The sequence below is a fragment of the Triticum dicoccoides genome, chromosome 3A (assembly GCF_002162155.2).
Source record: "Triticum dicoccoides isolate Atlit2015 ecotype Zavitan chromosome 3A, WEW_v2.0, whole genome shotgun sequence".
In the NCBI taxonomy this organism is placed as follows: domain Eukaryota; kingdom Viridiplantae; phylum Streptophyta; class Magnoliopsida; order Poales; family Poaceae; genus Triticum; species Triticum dicoccoides.
The window spans coordinates 492,261,871-492,281,364 of record NC_041384.1 but is presented as its reverse complement, the minus strand read 5'-3'; the positions used below and the strand labels follow the sequence as shown (position 1 = coordinate 492,281,364).

Below are 19,494 nucleotides of genomic sequence, written 5' to 3'. Positions count from 1 at the left end.
ATTTCATTTTCTTTTCCTTTTTGCCCGGTTCAGTGAGTGGAGGTCAACAACCGAGATCGCTCAATCGGCATGAGTACATACAACGAAAACTATGTACTACTCCCTGCAATCCAAAATAAATATCGCAGTTTTGAATTAAGGTTAGGATCGGACGAATACAAGACTTTGTTTTTTTAAGTATATATGTCAGTCGATTTGCAGACTAGTATGCTTCTTGATTTGTAAAATTAGAAGATACTAATGAACATGGCAGGAACAGTATACATAAACTCAAATGTTGTTGCATTGATTAGTTCACAATGTTTCACACTGCTGGTATAAATAGATTATTATCATCCAATATTGCCGTATATGCACTAATAAAGCTTCAGTTTTCAGCGTGGGGTCTTCTAACAGGAAAGATGGCCACAATGCAAGTAACTGAACACCCCTATCTAGTTCCTTAACTCTAGTTCATCACTTAAACTCAATCGCTTTGGCACAAGAAACAATGAATTGGCCTGTCATCTATTCAGCATTTCGGATGACTGGGCAGTGTTCACGAAAGTAGCGCTCTTGTTGAATCCTTCAAGTGCCATTATTCTTATTGCTTCCAAGCTCCTATGGAATGTGAAATCAAGCTGCAGAAACAGATTACTTGCATTATTGTTCGGTTGTGCCGCACTTGAATCAATATAAAGATCATTTTTTCGAAAGCATATACACTGGATAGGCGATGGTGCCTAAGCATGACAGAGAAGCGGTAAATATCAAATATTTTAAATTTCTATCAAGCATTCCAAACCTCTTCTTGTTCTTTTTTGGTGAATGGCCTGAGAACAAAGTTGGCAGGATCCATCTTCCCAGGTGGTCGTCCAATGCCTGCACCAATATCATCAAGAATATTTCAGACAATAGTAACATTGTTAGAAAAGGAGAAAAGTGACTGACAAAGTGACATACCAATTCTTAGACGTGGAAAATCACGATTTTGTTTGAGATGGTTGATAATGCTTCTCATCCTTGAGAAAAATAGCTCGTCAGAACAAAAAATACAAGAAAGAATTCCAGCTCATTGCAACTATTTTGTTAGGTTCTCCCAAGCTCTTCCCAGAACAATAACAAAGGAAAGGTTCACAAGGATAAAAATTATTACATTTACATTTTTTACTGTTGGTAATAAGATCTATATATATGAGGGAGAAATAAATGTACAAATGTCAGCATGCTAATTTTGTCTGTTGGGTACTAGGCTTAAGGAGAGGCTCTTGCCCCTGGGGGTTAGACAGAAGAATTTTTTCTTACTCTCCTAATTATTGCTTGCTTTATTCTACAAAGGGTCTTCTTTATATAGAGGCCTAACAATCCAATCTAAGGAACAAATCATAGATCTTATCTCTACTTGGCTTAAGGACCAAGCAAAATGATATCTTCCTAATTCAAAACTTCCTAACTAAGAGATCACGGGAATCATTTCACTAAATTGGCATTGGGTGGACCATGTACTGTGCGTACATAACATCAACACAGCCTGGAACCTTACAAGTTACAATCAATTTTTAAGATAACAATGCCATTACATTGCACTGAGTTCAAAGAACAGTTCCAAAAAGTATATGATTATTCTATGTTTTTGCTTAGTTAAACTTAAGAGTGCTTAGCGATTATATGCCTACAAAGTCATGAGGCTTTCATCCTATAGTTCGTAAAATAAAGGACGGGACAATAGGTTATGTATTTATACAGGAAATGTGTTTCATTAAAGAAGTAGAAAAGACTGGAGTACCCATTATGCCCGCCATGTCCACCTTTTGGCAGTAGACGCAATTTTGCGAAGGGTAAATCCAGATCATCATACATCTGCAGAGAAGAGAAGAATGATGTTGGAACCAAATTATAACGATCCGTGATAAAAGGAACCAAATCAAGATTAACATTTACCACAACGACTTGATTAAGTGGTATCTTGAAATATGAAACCAGCTGCCCAACCTGTACAATTCAGGGCGTCAAACAAGGGAACAACGGAAGAAGTAGTTTCAAGTTTGTTTTGCAAGCATTGTACTTACAGACTCACCGCTTGCATTCATAAATGTTTGCGGCTTGGCAAGCATGATAGGAACATCTCCGATACGACCTGAACGATTACAAACAATTTTACAAATGTCTATGCACCTACAGAATTTTAAAGGAGTAACATGCATATAGCGATGTTAAATAATCAGGAATAGATTATCCTGAAAACTTTGGTGGGAATATTACCTTTGCCAACCATTGCCTTGAACTGCATACTGCTGAGTGATACACCCTCTGCTTCTGCTATAGCATCAATCATCTCGAATCCAACCTGTGAAAAAATGGATACGGCCTTTACTTAAATAGAGATACTGTAGATATAAGTTATGTGCAATTCAATTCTATACAACAAAGTACGAAACAAGAGCAAACTTAAACCAAATGACAAGCAGTGCAGAATAACCAGTTTTGCTGCCTATAAAGTGTAGTATCCTTCATAATATATACTCCATCCGTCCCAAAATAAGTGTCTCAACTTTAGTACAACTTTGAAGTTGTACTAAAGTTGAGACACTTATTTTGGGACGGAGGGAGTACTTTTATAGCATAATGACCTTGGATAAATAAGTATCTGGCTAGGACACTTGGCTGTTCCAAATTCTTTACCCAAAAAGTGGTGATTGGTCTAGACGATCATTCAGATACGGATACTGTCATACTGAGATAGTATAACATGAAATTTCTGATAACCACCATGATTACAAAATGTGTTTATCAACAACAGGTTAACAGCCCATCACAAAGACAATATCTTCAATCGGCCAGCTAAAACAGAAAGCAGTTTTACACTCGCAAAATTGCTAAAACAGAAAGCAGCTTTACACTCGCAAATTTGCTGCTGGCATGTTCCTACAATCACATACCAAATGTTCATGCCTACGACCTCACCATTCACTAATCAAAGCGTGCAACTATTTTGGCGTCCAACTCCAATATGTACCAATTCTCAACATTTCAACCCACGAGTAACTAGGATAATTCCACAATCCCACCGAGCAGAATGATGGGTTTTACAGTGAATAGAGCATGTACGGAAGCTTACGTTGTGGCGAGTCCTCTGGTACATCTTCCCGGGGTTCCCGAGCCCAACGAACAGCCACGGCTTCCGCGCGCCGCCGTCACCGACGGGCGCAGCTGACGAGGAGGCGGCCCGGCAAGCGGAGGCGGAGGAATAGCGCGACACACATCTAGGCCTTGCCCGCGCCAAAAAGGGGAGGGCCGAGGGGAGGCGGGAGGCCGAGGCGCCGGAGAGCAGCCGCATCGCCGCCGTCGTCGCCGGCACTACCAATTGGGCACCGGTAGTGTTTGGATGGGACAGGGGCCTGAACTCGGAGGAATGCTGGGCTTCTTAGGTTAGGTTAAATGGGCTAACCATGTAGGAGTAGGTAGTTAGATGAATTGGTCGTTTGGCCCAATCTAACCACACACACACACAAGACTTATTTCTCATTGCTAAAAAAACAAGGCTTATTTATCAAAATTAACCTAAAAAAGATTTATTGCTAAGAAAAACTTGATTCTAAAGAAAATACTTATTTCAAAAAAAACTTGATTCTAAAAAGAGACTTATTTCACTTTCAAAAGAAAACTACTTATTTCACAAGTAGTTAATCCAATTAGTGGTCCTTCTTTACTGTCATTTTCGTCTGGACTAGGGATTCATATGTTGGCATGTTTTCGACCAAAAAAATATGACCATCTGTGGTTGTAATAATAACAATCAACAATCACTACATTGATAGTGTATCACCACTAGGCAATAATTTACATGTTTTTAGGCATTTCATTGTTTTTTTAGGGAAATTTAGGCATTTCATTGTTATGTACAAATAGGGAACTGAGTTTTCAAATGTCACCAACAAGTAAAATACAATATTAATACATCATAAAACTATATAATGCAAGTTTTACATTGATGGAGGATGATATTAGTATCCTGGTAAACAAGATAATATAAAAGATAATCTAGCAAGCAAGTGGCATACCCTTAGCGAGGCAAACTTATCAAAACATTTCTCTCTCTTTGTTATTGAGCATACTAAGTCTTGTGACAATATTGCTGATTTGTTCACTAAATCATTATTGACGCCATCCTTTGAGAGATGTGTGTGTGGAATCGGTATGATAAGACTTAGGGATATGCAAGGTTCAGGGGGAGAAACTTCACAAACTCGTCGCTAAAATCTCGGTCCCGATGATCGAATACTCAACTTCACGGTTGAGTGGATTGTACTCTTTTTTTCTTGAGTGAGTTTTCCTGATGTTTCTCACACGAGGTTTTTGACGAGGCAATTCATGTAATACAATAACGTATACTATGCGCTCTTTCTCCATATTTTTCTCACTGGGTTTTTTGGAATTTTGAGGCATGAATATACGAATAACTGTCCAAGGGGGGATGTTGGGAAACTGATGGGCCGATAGGAGCGGCCGCAGCCTGACTCGGCCAACGCCCTCCTGTTGACCGAGCGTTTCCCTCGCTTAATGTAAAGTGGGCACTTATCCCTTCACCCCCTAGTTATATATAGAGAAAAGCACCCTTTGTACAAACGGTGGATGATGATTAATAAAGAGGGCACTGCCCCTACATCTTTGTGTCAGTTTTACTTCTTGTACCTTTACGTGATCGACTACGCCTACGATGATATCGTTCCGCAACTCTTGGACCGGACTCACCGACAAAAGTTGCGGAACAATTAGTACGACTAATTTGTTGCCTTTGCGAGAAAGAACGGTGCTGAATCATATACCGCGCCTAGATTAATTATTAATGTTTGGAAATTATTTCAGTCATCAACTCTTCTACATATAAGAAAACCATACCATGTAGGTTCATTGTAACTAGCAACAAGAATATGTTTATTCTTCCCTATTTCTTTCTACTAGGAAGCAAAGCTAGTATTCCACCTTCCACCCACCGCATCGCCGAATTAAACAACGGAATCATATTCTCAGGACTTTTTCAAGAAGAAGCAGCAATCGTTGCTTGTCATTTTCATTAAGATTGGGGAAGAAGAGTGTATTGTAGTAGTAGTAGTAGTAGTAGTAATAGTAGTAGTAGTATGCATCAGCTACCAGTTATTACTTATCATTAACACTTGAGCCCAAAATCTTACCGAACTTCCCAACACCCACTTCCGTCAGTTGTTTATTTTTCAATTATCTCATATAAGAACAGCACCAAAATTCAAATTATTGAAGTAGCCATGGGCCATGGAATAGTCTGATGCCAGGTCGGTCCAACACAACACAAGCACTACAACAACAGCTTCTCACCATATTCAGAAAGAAGAAAGGTGCACAGCTCACTCACTCAGATACGGTGCTACGACGATAAAGATGCGAATGACGCGCACTTGGGAGTATTTTACTCTGAGAGAGCCCAGGAAGCCAGAAGAACTATGCTATCATCAACTTGCACTTGTATAATGGATCCGACCAGCGTCAATAATGTGTCAATGTGTGCAGTCTAGAGCCTAATAACCATTTGAAAACTGGCGTGATGGTGCGTCTCCGACAACCAGGATCAGCTCCACCTACGATCAAGTAGAACCAGAATCATCTCTGTTCTGTTAATCAGCTGATCAATCTCAACTTTTGAATTGCATCGGTGCCTCCGAATCCGATTCAAGTATCCAATGAAGGAAAGAGCTCTAGCACCTGAAGGAAGATCTCGTTTCCAAGAAGCAGCCGTGTGTGGTCAGATGCATGTGAACATGTTGACTACTGCAGCAGCATTACGCCTGTTCCACTCCTCGTCATTAAATAATGGGAGCAAGTTGGAGGGACGGCTCCTCCTCCTTTTCAGTTTCAGTTATCAGCCACTTGAGCCCACTGATCGATGGCACGTCCAAAACCAGCGCACCACGCCCCATATTCCCTCACCAACCTTCACCTCTCCACATCCATGGCCGCTCGTCTCTGCCTCTGCATGGCGGCGCTCCTCGTCTCGCTGATGCCATGTGGCGCGGCGCAGCCGGCGTCGTCCAACGCCACGGACCTGGCCGCGCTGCTCGCCTTCAAAGCACAGGTGGAGGACCCTCTCGGCATCCTCGCCGGCAACTGGACCGCGGCGGCGTCCCCTTGCTCCTGGGTCGGGGTCTCATGCGACCGCCGCGGGCAGCGCGTCACCGGCCTAGAGCTCGACGGCGTGCCGCTCCATGGCAGCATCGCCCCGCAGCTTGGCAACCTCTCCTTCCTCTCCAGCCTCGTGCTCAGCAACACGAGCCTCGCCGGCCCCGTGCCCAGCGAGCTTGGCGGCCTGCCCCGGCTCCAAAACCTCGTCCTCTCGTACAACAGTTTGTCAGGTGCCATCCCCTCCACCCTTGGCAACCTCACAGGGCTCCAGTCTCTTTACCTCGACAGCAACAACTTCTTCGGCGCAATCCCATACGAGTTTCAAAACCTGAGGAAACTTCAGTCGCTGAGACTGTCAAACAATGACTTGAGCGGGCCGATACCGCATGGCCTGTTCAACAACACGCCCGATCTGCGCGTTGTGCGTCTCGGGTCGAACCGGCTGACGGGAGCGATTCCTGACAGCATCGGCTCGTTGTCGAAGCTCGAGTGGCTGGTCCTGGAAGGCAATCTTCTCTCAGGCCCCATGCCTCCTGCCATCTTCAACATGTCCCAGCTGCAGGTCATAGCCATCACAAGGAACAATCTCTCAGGTCCAATCCCTGGAAATGAGAGCTTCTACCTCCCCATGTTGGAAGTGTTGTCCCTCAATGAAAACCAGTTTGAGGGACCTATCCCGCCAGGTCTTTCGGCGTGTCGGAACCTTGACACGCTCTCCCTCGCCGTGAATGATTTCACCGGTCCCGTGCCATCATGGTTGGCGACAATGCCGAACCTCACAAGAATTTACTTGTCGACAAATGGCCTCACTGGAAAGATCCCTGTGGAACTGAGCAACCACACTGAGCTTCTCGGTTTGGACCTTAGCCAGAACAAACTTGAGGGGGGAATCCCACAAGAGTTTGGACGGTTGACAAACCTCAGGTTTATGAGCTTTGCCAACAACCGAATAACAGGTCCCATTCCTGATTCCATAGGCAATCTTTCTAACCTCACAACCATAGATTTCTATGGAAATGGTTTGACTGGATCGTTGCCAATTTCATTTGGGAACTTGCTGAACCTTCGTCGCATCTGGCTTGATGGGAACCAGCTCAGCGGGAACCTCGACTTCCTGTCTGCACTCTCAAATTGCAGGAGCCTGAATACAATCAGCATGGCAAACAACACATTCACAGGGAGTCTGCCAGCCTACATTGGAAACCTTAGCACAGTCCTCGAGACTTTTATAGCAGATAACAACAGGATCACGGGAAGCATCCCAGGTACATTTGCCAATCTTACCAACTTAATGACTCTGTCGCTCAGTGGAAACCAGCTGAATGGGACAATCCCCACACCAATCGCTGCAATGAGCAATCTCCAAGAACTCAACCTTGCCAACAATAGCTTGTCCGGCACCATCCCAGCAGAAATCAGTGGGTTAACAAGCCTGGCTAAGTTGCATCTTGACAGCAATAGACTCGTTGGTCCCATTCCAAGTAGCATCAGTAACCTAAGCCAGATACAGATTATGACACTATCCCGCAACTCGTTATCTTCAACCATACCAACAAGTCTATGGCGCCAACGAAAACTAATTGAGCTTGATTTGTCACAGAACTCTTTCAGTGGTTCCCTGCCGGAAGATGTAGGGAAACTGACTGCAATTACCGAGATGGACCTGTCGAGTAACCAGCTATCAGGTGATATCCCAACTTCATTTGGTGCACTGCAGATGATGATCAATCTGAATCTGTCCAGAAACTTATTAGAAGGATCAATACCAGACTCACTTGGAAAGTTATTAAGTATTGAGGAGTTAGACTTCTCCTCCAATGCACTCTCTGGTGCCATTCCGAAGTCATTGGCCAACCTCACTTATCTTGCCAACCTGAACCTCTCTTTCAACAAGCTAGATGGACAGATACCAGAAGGAGGTGTGTTCTCCAACATCACTCTCGAATCATTGATGGGAAACAGTGCACTCTGCGGCCTTCCAAGGGAAGGAATATCGCCATGCCAGAACAACTCACACTCAAGGTCAAAACAACTACTGCTGAAAGTCATATTACCTGCAGTAGTGACATTATTTGTTTTATCAGCTTGCGTGTACATGTTGGTTAGAAGAAAGCTGAATAAGCAAGGAAAGATGTCACTGCCCTCAAACACAGACTTGACGAACTACCAGTTGATCTCATACCATGAACTTGTCCGTGCAACAAGCAACTTCAGTGATGATAACCTGCTAGGGGCTGGAGGCTTTGGTAAAGTCTTCAAAGGTCAGCTAGATGATGAGTCTGTCATTGCAATAAAGGTTCTCAATATGCAAGACGAAGTAGCTTCAAAGAGCTTTGACACAGAGTGTCGTGCATTACGAATGGCCCGGCACCGGAACCTGGTCAGGATAATTAGCACTTGCTCTAATCTTGACTTCAAAGCATTGGTTCTTGAGTATATGCCTAATGGCAGCTTAGATGATTGGTTGCATTCAAGCGAACGGAGGCACATTAGTTTTCTGCAAAGGCTTGGAATCATGCTGGATGTTGCAATGGCAATGGAGTATCTGCACCACCGGCACTTCGAAGTTGTCCTGCATTTTGATTTAAAGCCGAGCAACATTTTGCTTGACATGGACATGACTGCACATGTTGCCGATTTTGGGATTTCCAAGCTGCTGGTTGGAGACGACAACTCTATCGTGTTAACGAGCATGCCCGGCACTGTAGGATACATGGCACCAGGTAATTTCCCTTGTAAGTCTGATAAGATATTTCCGATTGTTTTGATCCATTATAAAAGCTCACTGGTTTTCTTTTGGCATGGAACAGAGTTCGGATCAAGCGGGAAAGCATCACGCTTCAGTGATGTTTACAGCTTTGGGATTGTTCTCCTTGAAGTCTTCACGAGGAAAAAGCCGACTGATCCAATGTTTGCTGGTGAGCTGAGCTTAAGGCAGTGGGTTAACCAAGCATTCCAATATGAACTCTCCAGTGTCACTGACCGTGGCCTGCTGGAAGATGTACCAAAGCACGGTATGGATAAGATAAGCAATCCCTCCGAGGATTCCTCCGCCATCTTGAATGCTTGCCTGGCGTCCATCATCGAGTTGGGGTTAGTTTGCTCAAGGACTGCACCTGATGAGAGACTGCCAATGGATGATGTGGTTGTCAAATTGAACAAGATCAAGGCAAATTACTGTGCTCAGATAACGAAGTAAGGAAATAAAGCAGAGCACCCTGCTTCACTCCTCAAAAGAAAAAACACCAGTAAACAGAGCAACAACATAAATGCTGACATTAGCTGGGTCAGCTAGCTCTTTGTACTGACTGTAATTCTTCCTATGACAATATATAGTTGCTCTCTGTAATTCTTCCCAGTGTTTCTATCGGAGCAGCTGCGAGTTGGGTTCTGTAACTTTCACGCTTGTATTGCCGCTGTACCCTCTCTCCCTCTCTGTACCTCTGTTGTAACACAGTATAATATAAGCCCATCGAGGCCAGGCAATACAAGTGTGAGAGTTACAGAAGCTAACTCTGCGGCACGAGGAGTCGTAACCAGTGTGTTAAGGCGCCGTGCAGTCTCGCCGCACCGACTGATGGAGGGTTCACAAAGACAGCAAGTTGTACTTCTGTCACCGTCAACGGCAACATCGCGTACCGGGTCTGCACCCTGAGACTTTTTCCGTGTGGCCGCATCAGATTCAGTCGTGCATGCTAAGTTGGAATTTCTCCATGACGCGTGGGCACGGAAGGTCGGAGCATGCCAAACCAGGAGGAACTTCCATTTCTCAGGTCATGCCGTTCACTGCTGGCCTGGGTGGCTAGGCTGGAGTTGAGTACAAGTCAAACGATGAGGACGTTTGAGGATGTGAAGTGCATCTGATTCATGAACCGAACAGGGAGCATGGGCTGCCATTCCACTCCAGCACGGTACAGCTGATGTTCCCTGCTTGGACAATCAACTCTTCACAAGGAAAATGGCTTTCAAGCGGCGCTCAAAAGTCTCTATCTAAAGCCTCAGATGCATGCATCTCAAGTAGCAGTACAGTAGTACCCGTTCGATGAAGCTCCACGCTGCCGCTAGTCCACCATGGCTCTTGTGCTAACCACGCTGATGCTGGAAGGTCAGAGCATGCCAAAGCCGGGATTTCCATTTCTCTGACCATATGCCTGAGAACGCCTGCAGAGATGTGAACCGTAGCATCTGATTTCTGGACCGAGTAAACGGAGCATGGGCTGCCATTCCACCCCAGCACAGTATGTAGAGTTGCTGATGTTCCCCTGCACCGATAATCAACTACTCAGAAGGCGACTGCACTAAATTCCCAGCACACCACTGGCTTCTTCAAGTTCGCAATGCATCCCTGGCCTGGAGACACGGAAGGCATAACCACGCGCATCACGCTACCACCATGGCTCTTCTTGTCCTAGTACTGACCACGGTGGCTTTCTCGCTGCTGCTGCCCGGCACGGCCGCGCTTGATCAGCCAGCAAACGCGACCGACGACGACCTCTCGGCGCTGCTGGCCTTCAGGACCAGCGTGCGTGACCCGCGCGGCGTCCTGCGTCGCAGCTGGACGGCACGCACGCCCTTCTGTGGCTGGCTCGGCGTCTCGTGCGACGCCCGTGGGCGGCGTGTGGCCGCGCTGTCGCTCCCCGGCATGCCACTCGGAGGCGCCATACCACCGGAGCTTGGCAACCTCTCCTTCATCTCCCACCTCAACCTCAGCAACACAGGGCTGGCCGGCGTGATCCCTGCCGAGCTTGGCCGGCTCGCGCGGCTCAGACACCTCGACCTCGACGAGAACCGCCTGTCAGGTACCATCCCCTCGGCGCTCGGCAACCTCACCGAGCTCCAGTACCTACACATCGGCTACAATTCACTCTCCGGGGCCATTCCCACACAGCTGCGCGCGCTGCGCAACCTCCGGTACATAAACCTCAACAGCAACGACCTGAGTGGCACCATACCTATAGGCCTCTTCAACAACACGCCCAATTTGAGCGTCATATGGTTTGGCAGGAACAGGCTCGCTGGAAGCATACCTGAAGCCATTGGCCATTTGAGGAAGCTTGAAATCCTTGTCCTGGAACTCAACCTTCTTACTGGCACTGTCCCTGCTGCCATCTTTAACATGTCCATGCTCCGAATCTTCGGTTTGGGGAACAACAATCTTTTCGGCTCCCTCCCTGGCAACAAGAGCTTTAGCCTCCCCATGCTACAAAAACTAGGTCTTTCTTCGAATCATTTTACTGGCCCAATCCAGCCGGCACTGGCCAGATCCAACAAACTTGAGCTTCTTTCTATCTCCATTAATAACTTCACTGGTCCTGTACCGGCATGGTTAGCAACAATGCCTCGGCTTTCTACTATTCTACTGTCGGCAAATAACCTCGTCGGTAAGATCCCGGTTGAGCTAAGCAACCGCACAGACCTTGTCATGCTTGATCTTAGTGTCAACCAGCTGGAAGGAGAAATTCCACCTCAAATAGGCTATTTGAGAAACCTCAATTACTTGAGCTTTTCGACAAACCTCCTAACAGGTAAAATTCCTGAATCCATAGGCAATATATCAAGCATAAAAACTCTTGATCTGACACTCAATGCCTTCACTGGATCAGTTCCAACCACGTTTGGGAATGTTCGTAGTCTTACAGGCTTGTATGTGGATGGAAACAAGCTTAGCGGGAAGCTAAACTTTATCCATGCACTCTCCAACTGCAAGAACCTGAGTACCCTTGGCATATCGTCCAATTCGTTTGCAGGAAGCATACCTGACTATTTGGGAAACCTTACTTCACAACTCCAGTACTTCATAGCAAGTTCTAACAGCCTAACAGGGAGCATTCCAGATACAATTGCAAATCTTAGCAGCCTTACCACAATTGATCTCGACGGAAACCAACTGAGCGGGACCATCCCTGTATCCGTCACTACACTGAACAATCTCCAAGAACTCAACCTTGCCAACAACACCTTGACCGGCGCCATCCCAGAAGAAATTTCCAGATTAACACGCCTAGTACGATTATATCTTGATAAAAACCAGTTGTCTGGCCCGATACCGAGCACTATGGGTAATCTAAGTGAGCTGCAGTACATGACATCTTCTCTTAACTCACTGTCTTCGACCATACCCTTCAGTCTCTGGCGCCTCTCAAAGCTCATCAGTCTTAATCTGGCATACAACATGCTGACTGGTCCACTGCCGAGAGATGTTAGCCAAGTAAAACAAATTGCTCAAATGGATCTTTCAAGCAATCTTATGACCGGTGGCTTACCGGATTCCTTGGGCAGGCTCCAGATGCTCACCTACCTGAACCTGTCAAACAATTCATTCCAGGAACAAATCCCAAACTCATTTGGAGAGCTAGTCAGCATAGAGACCATGGACCTATCATACAATTCCCTTCGGGGTACCATACCAAAGTCACTGGCCAATCTGACCTTCCTCACTAGCCTGAACCTCTCTTTCAATAAACTAGATGGTCCGATACCGGATAGAGGAATTTTCTCAAACATCACACTTCAGTCTTTGAGAGGAAACGATGCTCTCTGTGGCCTCTCACGTCTAGGCATTTCACCCTGCCAGAGCCATCATAAATCACCGGAATCGTTGATAAAAATTATACTTCCTGTAGCCGGGGGAGTTGCAATTTTGGCTACCTGCTTGTGCATATTAATCAGAACAAAGATCAAGAAGTGCAAAAAGACATCAGTTCCCTCGGAATCCAACATAATCAACTACCGCTTAATATCATTCCACGAGCTTGTTCGTGCTACAGAAAACTTCAGTGAGGACAATCTGATTGGATCTGGGAACTTTGGCAAAGTCTTCAAGGGACAACTGGATGACGAATCAATTGTTGCAGTAAAGGTGCTCAACATGCAACATGAAGGAGCCTCTGTGAGTTTTGATGCAGAGTGTCGTGCTCTGCGCATGGCCCGTCACCGGAACCTAGTAAAAATACTTAGCACTTGCTCCAACTTTGAATTCAAGGCCCTGGTGCTCCAGTACATGCCAAATGGGAGTTTGGATAGTTGGCTGCACTCAAGCAACAGCCCTCAGGGTTTGGGGTTCCTCAAGAGGTTAGAAATTATGCTAGATGTAGCGATGGCGATGGAGTACCTCCACCACCAGCACACCGAGGTTGTTCTTCATTGTGATCTGAAGCCTAGCAATGTATTGCTGGACGCAGACATGACTGCGCACATCGCTGACTTTGGCATTGCCAAGTTGTTGTTGGGTGATGATAACTCCATTGCGTTAACAAACCTGCCCGGAACAATCGGCTACATGGCACCAGGTATTGAACTTACCTATCTTTTCAACAAACCAAACGTTTACAAATAAAGATTTTTTTTCTTATTTCCCATTATGTTTTCATATGCGTAATGAACAGAGTATGGATCAACTGGTAAAGCATCACGCATGAGCGATGTGTTCAGCTATGGGATCATGATGCTGGAGGTCTTCACGGGGAAAAGACCCACTAGCCCGCTGTTCGGTGAGGAGCTCAGCTTGCGGCAATGGGTTACTAAAGCATTTCCAACCAGGCTTATAGATGTTGTCGACAACGAAGTTCTATCACAAGGAATCAAGAGTGATTGCCATGCTAGCGATGAAAGCACATCGAGAGAGCAGTCTATCATTCTCAACACATGCCTTGCATCTGTAATAGAGTTGAGTTTACAGTGCTCATCAACGATGCCTGATGAAAGAACCGCAATGGACAAGGTGGTAGTGAAGCTGAACAAGGTAAAGGTAGATTACTGCTTGCAAATGAGGTAGAGGGCGAGTGAAACCACCTTCTGCTATCATATCTCCTAGAACAGATCATCTACTTCTTGAGTTAATGGCAATAAGAATAATATGCCAGTTATGTAGTAGAAATAGAACTGTAACGCGTCAATTGTATAACTTGGTGTTGATAATCTACTTCTTGAGCTAAGTACAAGGAGATAATGTCATAGAGGTGGAATTGTGGCTAGTCTAACAACTTATTCTCGGCTTGTATTCTAGCCTGTCCGGCGTTCTCAAGTATTTCAGGTCTCCCTGGTCCATTTTCTTAGACTAGTTCTCTTGTCACAAAAGAGAATACGAAAGAATTTCTCAGTAGCAAGCAGGTGAAGAGCATCCAACTACTTTCATAGAACTGGAGGCTTTAAGTGCTATACGTAGTAGATATTCCTTCAAACATGCTTTCAGAATGCTGTATAAAAGACTACAAGTCAGACAGCAATTTTACCAAGACTATGTTTCAGGTCCTCACGAATATGCACCTGCTCTAAGCCAAATAAGGCATTAAGAAATTAAAGCATTTAAACTTTCCCTCGCTAAAAAGAAGCATTTTAACCACCACCAGCCCAAATTATTCAAAGCATACCTGATCATTAATTAAGAATCCACAGTTCATTTCCTCATAGGCATTCTATCAAACACCTTGCGTGTGCGTGCATGGGACATGGATAGCGTGTGCACAAGCAAGCAGGGGCTGATCTGTGTAGGAGGAGCCCAAAGGCGGCAACCACGTACTCCCTATGGGATGAGCCGGGGGGTAGAAGGGAAAGAAATACCAAGATGAGAACGAGGGGGAGATTGAAGCGGGGCCGGAGAATGTCGCGCCGAGAGCTGGTAGGCGGCTGGATGAAACATTTGAGGAAGGAAAAGGAGGTATCGTCCTGCACGGCGGAAGTGGCGGCAGTCACTTGTCACCAGAATAGACAAAATACACCTACCATATCGATTTGAAATCACAGCAATAATTGGTGCGGCAACGGGGAGGAAATAAATAAATAACGGTAATGTTACCCAGCTGATGTTCGCTGGGAGAGGGGTGACAAGCGAACGTCATTTGATAAAAGTTTTAGTTGTGAAGAAAAATCAAACGACAGCAGTTCTTAAATGAAAAATGTCTTCTCTAGAAAAAAATGTCATGTCACTCTGAAGAAATTACCACCCACTCAGAACTAAAAGTGTCACCTAAAACGTTCGTGTGTGCTACCTTCCCCGACGAACCTTCGCCAGTTACGAGCATCCATAAATAAAGCAATCACTTGCATATACTCTATCCGTTCAATAACATAGTGTGTATAGATTTTGTTTAAAGTCAAACTAACCAAACTTTGACCAAGTTTAAAGAGAAAACCATTTACATATACAATTTTAAACATATACAACATGAAAATATAAATGATTATGTATCCAATGATATGCATTGTTTAATTTAAATATACATATTCTATAAACATAGTCAAAGTTTGTAATGTTTTAATATACGCACTACATTACGAAACATGGAGTATGATACTATGAAGATCAATTTCATGCCCTGGAAATTTAGAGCCCATTTTACAGAACACTGCAGCTCGATGACCAGACCACTAGACCAGGTATCGGCCGCCCATGAGTGAAATGGAGCATCAACATCTTATAATAGTGAACAGAGGGAGTAAGATGTTTACAGTAACTTTTTTGCACACCGAATGTATATAGACACGTTCTAGTGTCTTTGTTAACGGAAGAGGATTTGTGGCTCTCGGGTGCCACACACCCCTATATAAATATGGCAGTAAAAATCATATTAGGAAATTTCAAAAAAGTCTGAATTTTTGAGATATGAAACCTGGGCGCCCGTTGTACACACGTGTTCAGTTTCGTGAGGAATGGGTGCCCGTGGTAATGTCAGTAAAAAGACAAAAGTATGTGTAGCAAAAAAAAACTAGGTGTAACATATGTCGGATCGTAATCACCCATTCCCCACGAAAATGAACACGGATGTACAATGTGCACTCGTGTTTCATATCCCAAAATTTCAGAATTTTTTGAAATTTCCTGATATTTTTCTTAATGCTATACTCATATAGGGGTATGTGGCACCTGAGAGCTGCAATGCATTTTCCCTTTGTTAACTCATTTCAGTATATATTTAGTCCATACTGAAATATCCAGAACATCTTATATTTGTGAACGAACAAACAAAACAAAAGGAAACAAATAACTAGGTCTCGATATTATTCATCAACAACCACAAACTAGCAGGCTGTAGCAAAACTCACATCATAATTAAATGGACGACCTTACCAATCGTTCCAGCTTAGGCCTGACCTTACAGAAATAGTGCTACATTATTGGTTTCTGAGGCACCCAGAGCCTGGCAACTACTACAAGAAAGAACACACCACACTCAGCTCCACAGCCCAGTCTCCCTGCTGCAGTAGGATTAACCTCCTAGTCCACCACCAAGGGAGCGGCACTTGGCGGTGATCAACCACAGCTGAGCCTGGGCACAGGGCTGCAGCCTGCAGCCACCCCTTCGTGCAGCCATAGCAACCAGAAATGCCCTTGTCCCGGCGTGCAGAAATGTGAATAGACAACAGCCCAGTTGTTGTAATCCACGCATTGCATAATGTGGCATCACCTGCTCAGAAGTATCGACGAGCTGTGCTGAAAGATGGCTCCGAGTTTTGCAATGTTGCTTTCAGACAGTCGAGACAGCATAGAATGGCCTGCACCTTTCAACTCTTGCTGGTTGTCATCCAAGTCATGAGTTTTACTCTGCTTACTGAAATTAAAAGACCAATGGTGCTCATGACTTCCAAAAACAGGTGAACAAGTATGTCTTCAAGATTAACAAACACTGCACTTGAAAAAAGGGGGAAGCATTAGAGAACAACACAAGAGTGGCCTTCCAAGTGATAAATAGCTATTAATCATTGAACCCACCCTGTCGTTGGCCAAAAAACCATCCAAAACTGCACACTCATGATCTAAACAACAGCTGTGTCTCCACCTGATATCAAAAAAAAAATTATGTGGGTGTAGACTAAACCAATGAATGTGAAAATGGAAAAGACAGAAAGTTCTTTAGATAGATTTACCACGAATATGATAACAAGCCAAATTCAAGCAGTTCCATATAAAAACATGTTGCCTGAAAAAAACAGCATTTATGATGTTCAGAAAAATTGAAAATAAGAGAAGGAAGAACTGAAACAAAACCGATATATCAACAGATTTATCACAATCCAAAATGTTCAGCTTCAAGATACATCACTATCTCATACCTTGGCCAAGGATAAGCACGGAATCCTTGGAGATATGTACAATGTCTTGAACCTTTTCACTAGTGAAGATGGCTTCAGTAGCTGCAGGACAACAGAAGTTAATCCCCTGGAAAAGAAGGTTATGATCTACCTGCTGGAAAGCACTATATAGACCACCTAAACCAAATGAACTCACTCCCATTATCTGTGGGAAGATAAGAAAACTGGCCAATATAAAAAGTGAATAATAGGTAATGCTACTCTTCTGAACAATTACTATGTGTTTTTTAAGTACTGTGAATAAACTTCCGAGGTTAAACATGTAAATGATGTAAACCAGTGTTTGAACTAATACTTCAATAGGCGGTACATTTCAGAATTCTAATAAATTGACAATAAATACACACTTTTTAAAGAATCTGACTAAGTTACGAATTAAAAAAATAACGAGAACAAAAGAACCAAGTCAATGCTACAAACCTGAGAGCTTAATGGTTGCTAACTCTCTTTCCTCATCACTAAAATCATCGTCGCTTTTAGGAGACTTGACATCAAATGCCGGCAATGGTGACAATATTTGTATGGAATGTCCACCATCTGAAACCCAAAGAATCTGTGTCTCTGCACAAATGCTCTGAACACATTTATTAATTAAGTAAACCACCACAATGTAAAAAGAACAGAGCCAGTACAAAAACTCACTCGTAGAGCTACTTGGGAAAACAGCAAACAATTGGACTTTCATGGCACAATCCAAAAAACATGTTTTGGCAGCTTCCGGTTCCAATTCAGCATTTCGAAGACTGAAGGCATGTATCACTCCAGCTGAATCAAGTACTAAAAACTTGTCCTTGGAAGAAGGTTGGATTGAAACAGCTTTAACTAATTTTATCAATTTAACACCACCTTGAGAGTTATGATCCTCTTGATTAAATGCCAAAAAGAAAGATGAATAGCTCCCTGAATTCTGTTTTACCCTCAAGGTTGTAAGCTTACCTGAAAGAATAAATTGGAAACATATTAATTGATTTTGCGAAAATACAGCTGCAAGCAGTACAAGTGGAGAATCATAAACCTTGTTTAAGACTCTATGAATACAACTAACTCTAGTAGCAGTACCAATTACGAGTTTTGCTTGTAAGTTAGCGTGTCTGAAAGGAACCAGATATGAATTGCTGTGTAACTATCTGAGAATGCTATATAGTTGACACACGTCCTAGTGATTATTCACATACAGTACATCCTCTGGACAAGGGGTCCTTCGAGAGGCTAGTGGAATCAGAAAACTTATATTTCTTATATTTCTTTACGGAGGGAGTACTTATTAATATATACTACTAGAAATCCTACGCGGTAGATTTGGCTCAAGAAATAAATCAATTTAATCCAGGAGATGTTGGTACTGGTACAGGTCAGGATTGATCGTCATGTCTGCACGGACCTGCCCCCAAGACCCAGTGAAGTACTCACCTTCTATTTATTTGCCATTTACATCAGCACAGTCCTAGTAAATATGGCACGCAACATATGTGAGCACCTAGCAATATCTATGACTATGAACAGAATAAAAGTTTGTCTGGTGCCCATCCACATAACGAATTACCATGCGGTAACGAATGTTGTTTATCTCTACGGAATTTTGAGTTTGAAATGATTATGGCTTAGATGCAAATTAGTCAATTCAAATATGTTTGCTCATAAAAAAATGCCACCAGTTGGGGAAAATGGGGCCGAGATAACATAAGAATAGGCATAACATAGACATGTAAATAGTTTGCTTATAACAGGAAAAAAACGCTTCCAGCTTTTGCTCCTTTACTGTCATATATGAAAAAGAAGACCATTAACTGACCCAGCAAACAGAAAGTGAAGTGTGGGACAACTAGAGGGGCACACAATTAAATTAATGGAAATAACCAAATATTCCTTGTTTGCAATGAAAAAGAAATACTCCTACAATATGAATTGATAAGACATTTCATATTTCATCATTTCCACTGGCACATTTACGTTGTCTTGAACATCCGAGGTGAACACTCGGATATGAAGTCACATAGCAAAGACACACCTTTGAGCATGAGACCTAGCTGATAACCTAATTACTTTTTTTTTCAAAACAGGCTTTCGCCCCGCTTTATATATAATAAAGGAAACATCAAACGAAGTACACGGCCGAACGAACGATACAAGATGGTGGGGTAGCCCTCAAACAATGCCGATCCCAAGATAGTCGGATCAAGCAGAAGTACGACTACGCTACCAAAAGAAAGCATTGGGAAAACTGAGTGCAGCGCTACACGGTGCCCTAAACACATAAGCTCCACGACAACGCCC

At 43.8% G+C, this 19,494-nt stretch overlaps 3 protein-coding genes and 1 pseudogene across 3 annotated transcripts in view; 1 reads left to right on the top strand and 3 right to left on the bottom strand.

Annotated features, from left to right (window-relative positions):
• Positions 1-265: 265 nt before the first annotated feature.
• LOC119268747 (peptidyl-tRNA hydrolase, mitochondrial) lies at positions 266-3,402 on the bottom strand. The gene is made up of 8 exons (XM_037550443.1): positions 3,098-3,402; positions 2,242-2,326; positions 2,049-2,116; positions 1,921-1,971; positions 1,766-1,839; positions 943-1,001; positions 785-861; positions 266-620 (listed from the first exon to the last, which is right to left on the bottom strand). The coding sequence occupies exons 1-8, from the start codon at positions 3,314-3,316 to the stop codon at positions 504-506; spliced, it is 750 nt and encodes a 249-aa protein (XP_037406340.1). The 5' UTR covers positions 3,317-3,402; the 3' UTR covers positions 266-503.
• Positions 3,403-6,750: 3,348 nt separating this feature from the next.
• Positions 6,751-7,680, bottom strand: LOC119268746 (annotated as a pseudogene).
• Positions 7,681-10,260: 2,580 nt separating this feature from the next.
• Positions 10,261-14,087, top strand: LOC119268745 (probable LRR receptor-like serine/threonine-protein kinase At3g47570). Its single transcript, XM_037550442.1, has 2 exons — positions 10,261-13,421; positions 13,518-14,087. Exons 1-2 carry the CDS (start codon positions 10,526-10,528, stop codon positions 13,904-13,906), a joined length of 3,285 nt encoding a protein of 1,094 aa, XP_037406339.1. The 5' UTR covers positions 10,261-10,525; the 3' UTR covers positions 13,907-14,087.
• Positions 14,088-16,054: 1,967 nt separating this feature from the next.
• Positions 16,055-19,494, bottom strand: part of LOC119272466 — a gene marked incomplete at its 5' end in the record, with an annotated part of 4,354 nt that continues 914 nt past the window's right edge. Inside the window, 6 exons of the mRNA XM_037553951.1 lie at positions 16,055-16,754; positions 16,841-16,907; positions 16,996-17,048; positions 17,182-17,262; positions 17,641-17,781; positions 17,863-18,156. Coding sequence (XP_037409848.1) covers positions 17,020-17,048; positions 17,182-17,262; positions 17,641-17,781; positions 17,863-18,156 — 545 coding nt within the window. The remainder of the gene's footprint in view (positions 16,755-16,840; positions 16,908-16,995; positions 17,049-17,181; positions 17,263-17,640; positions 17,782-17,862; positions 18,157-19,494) is intronic.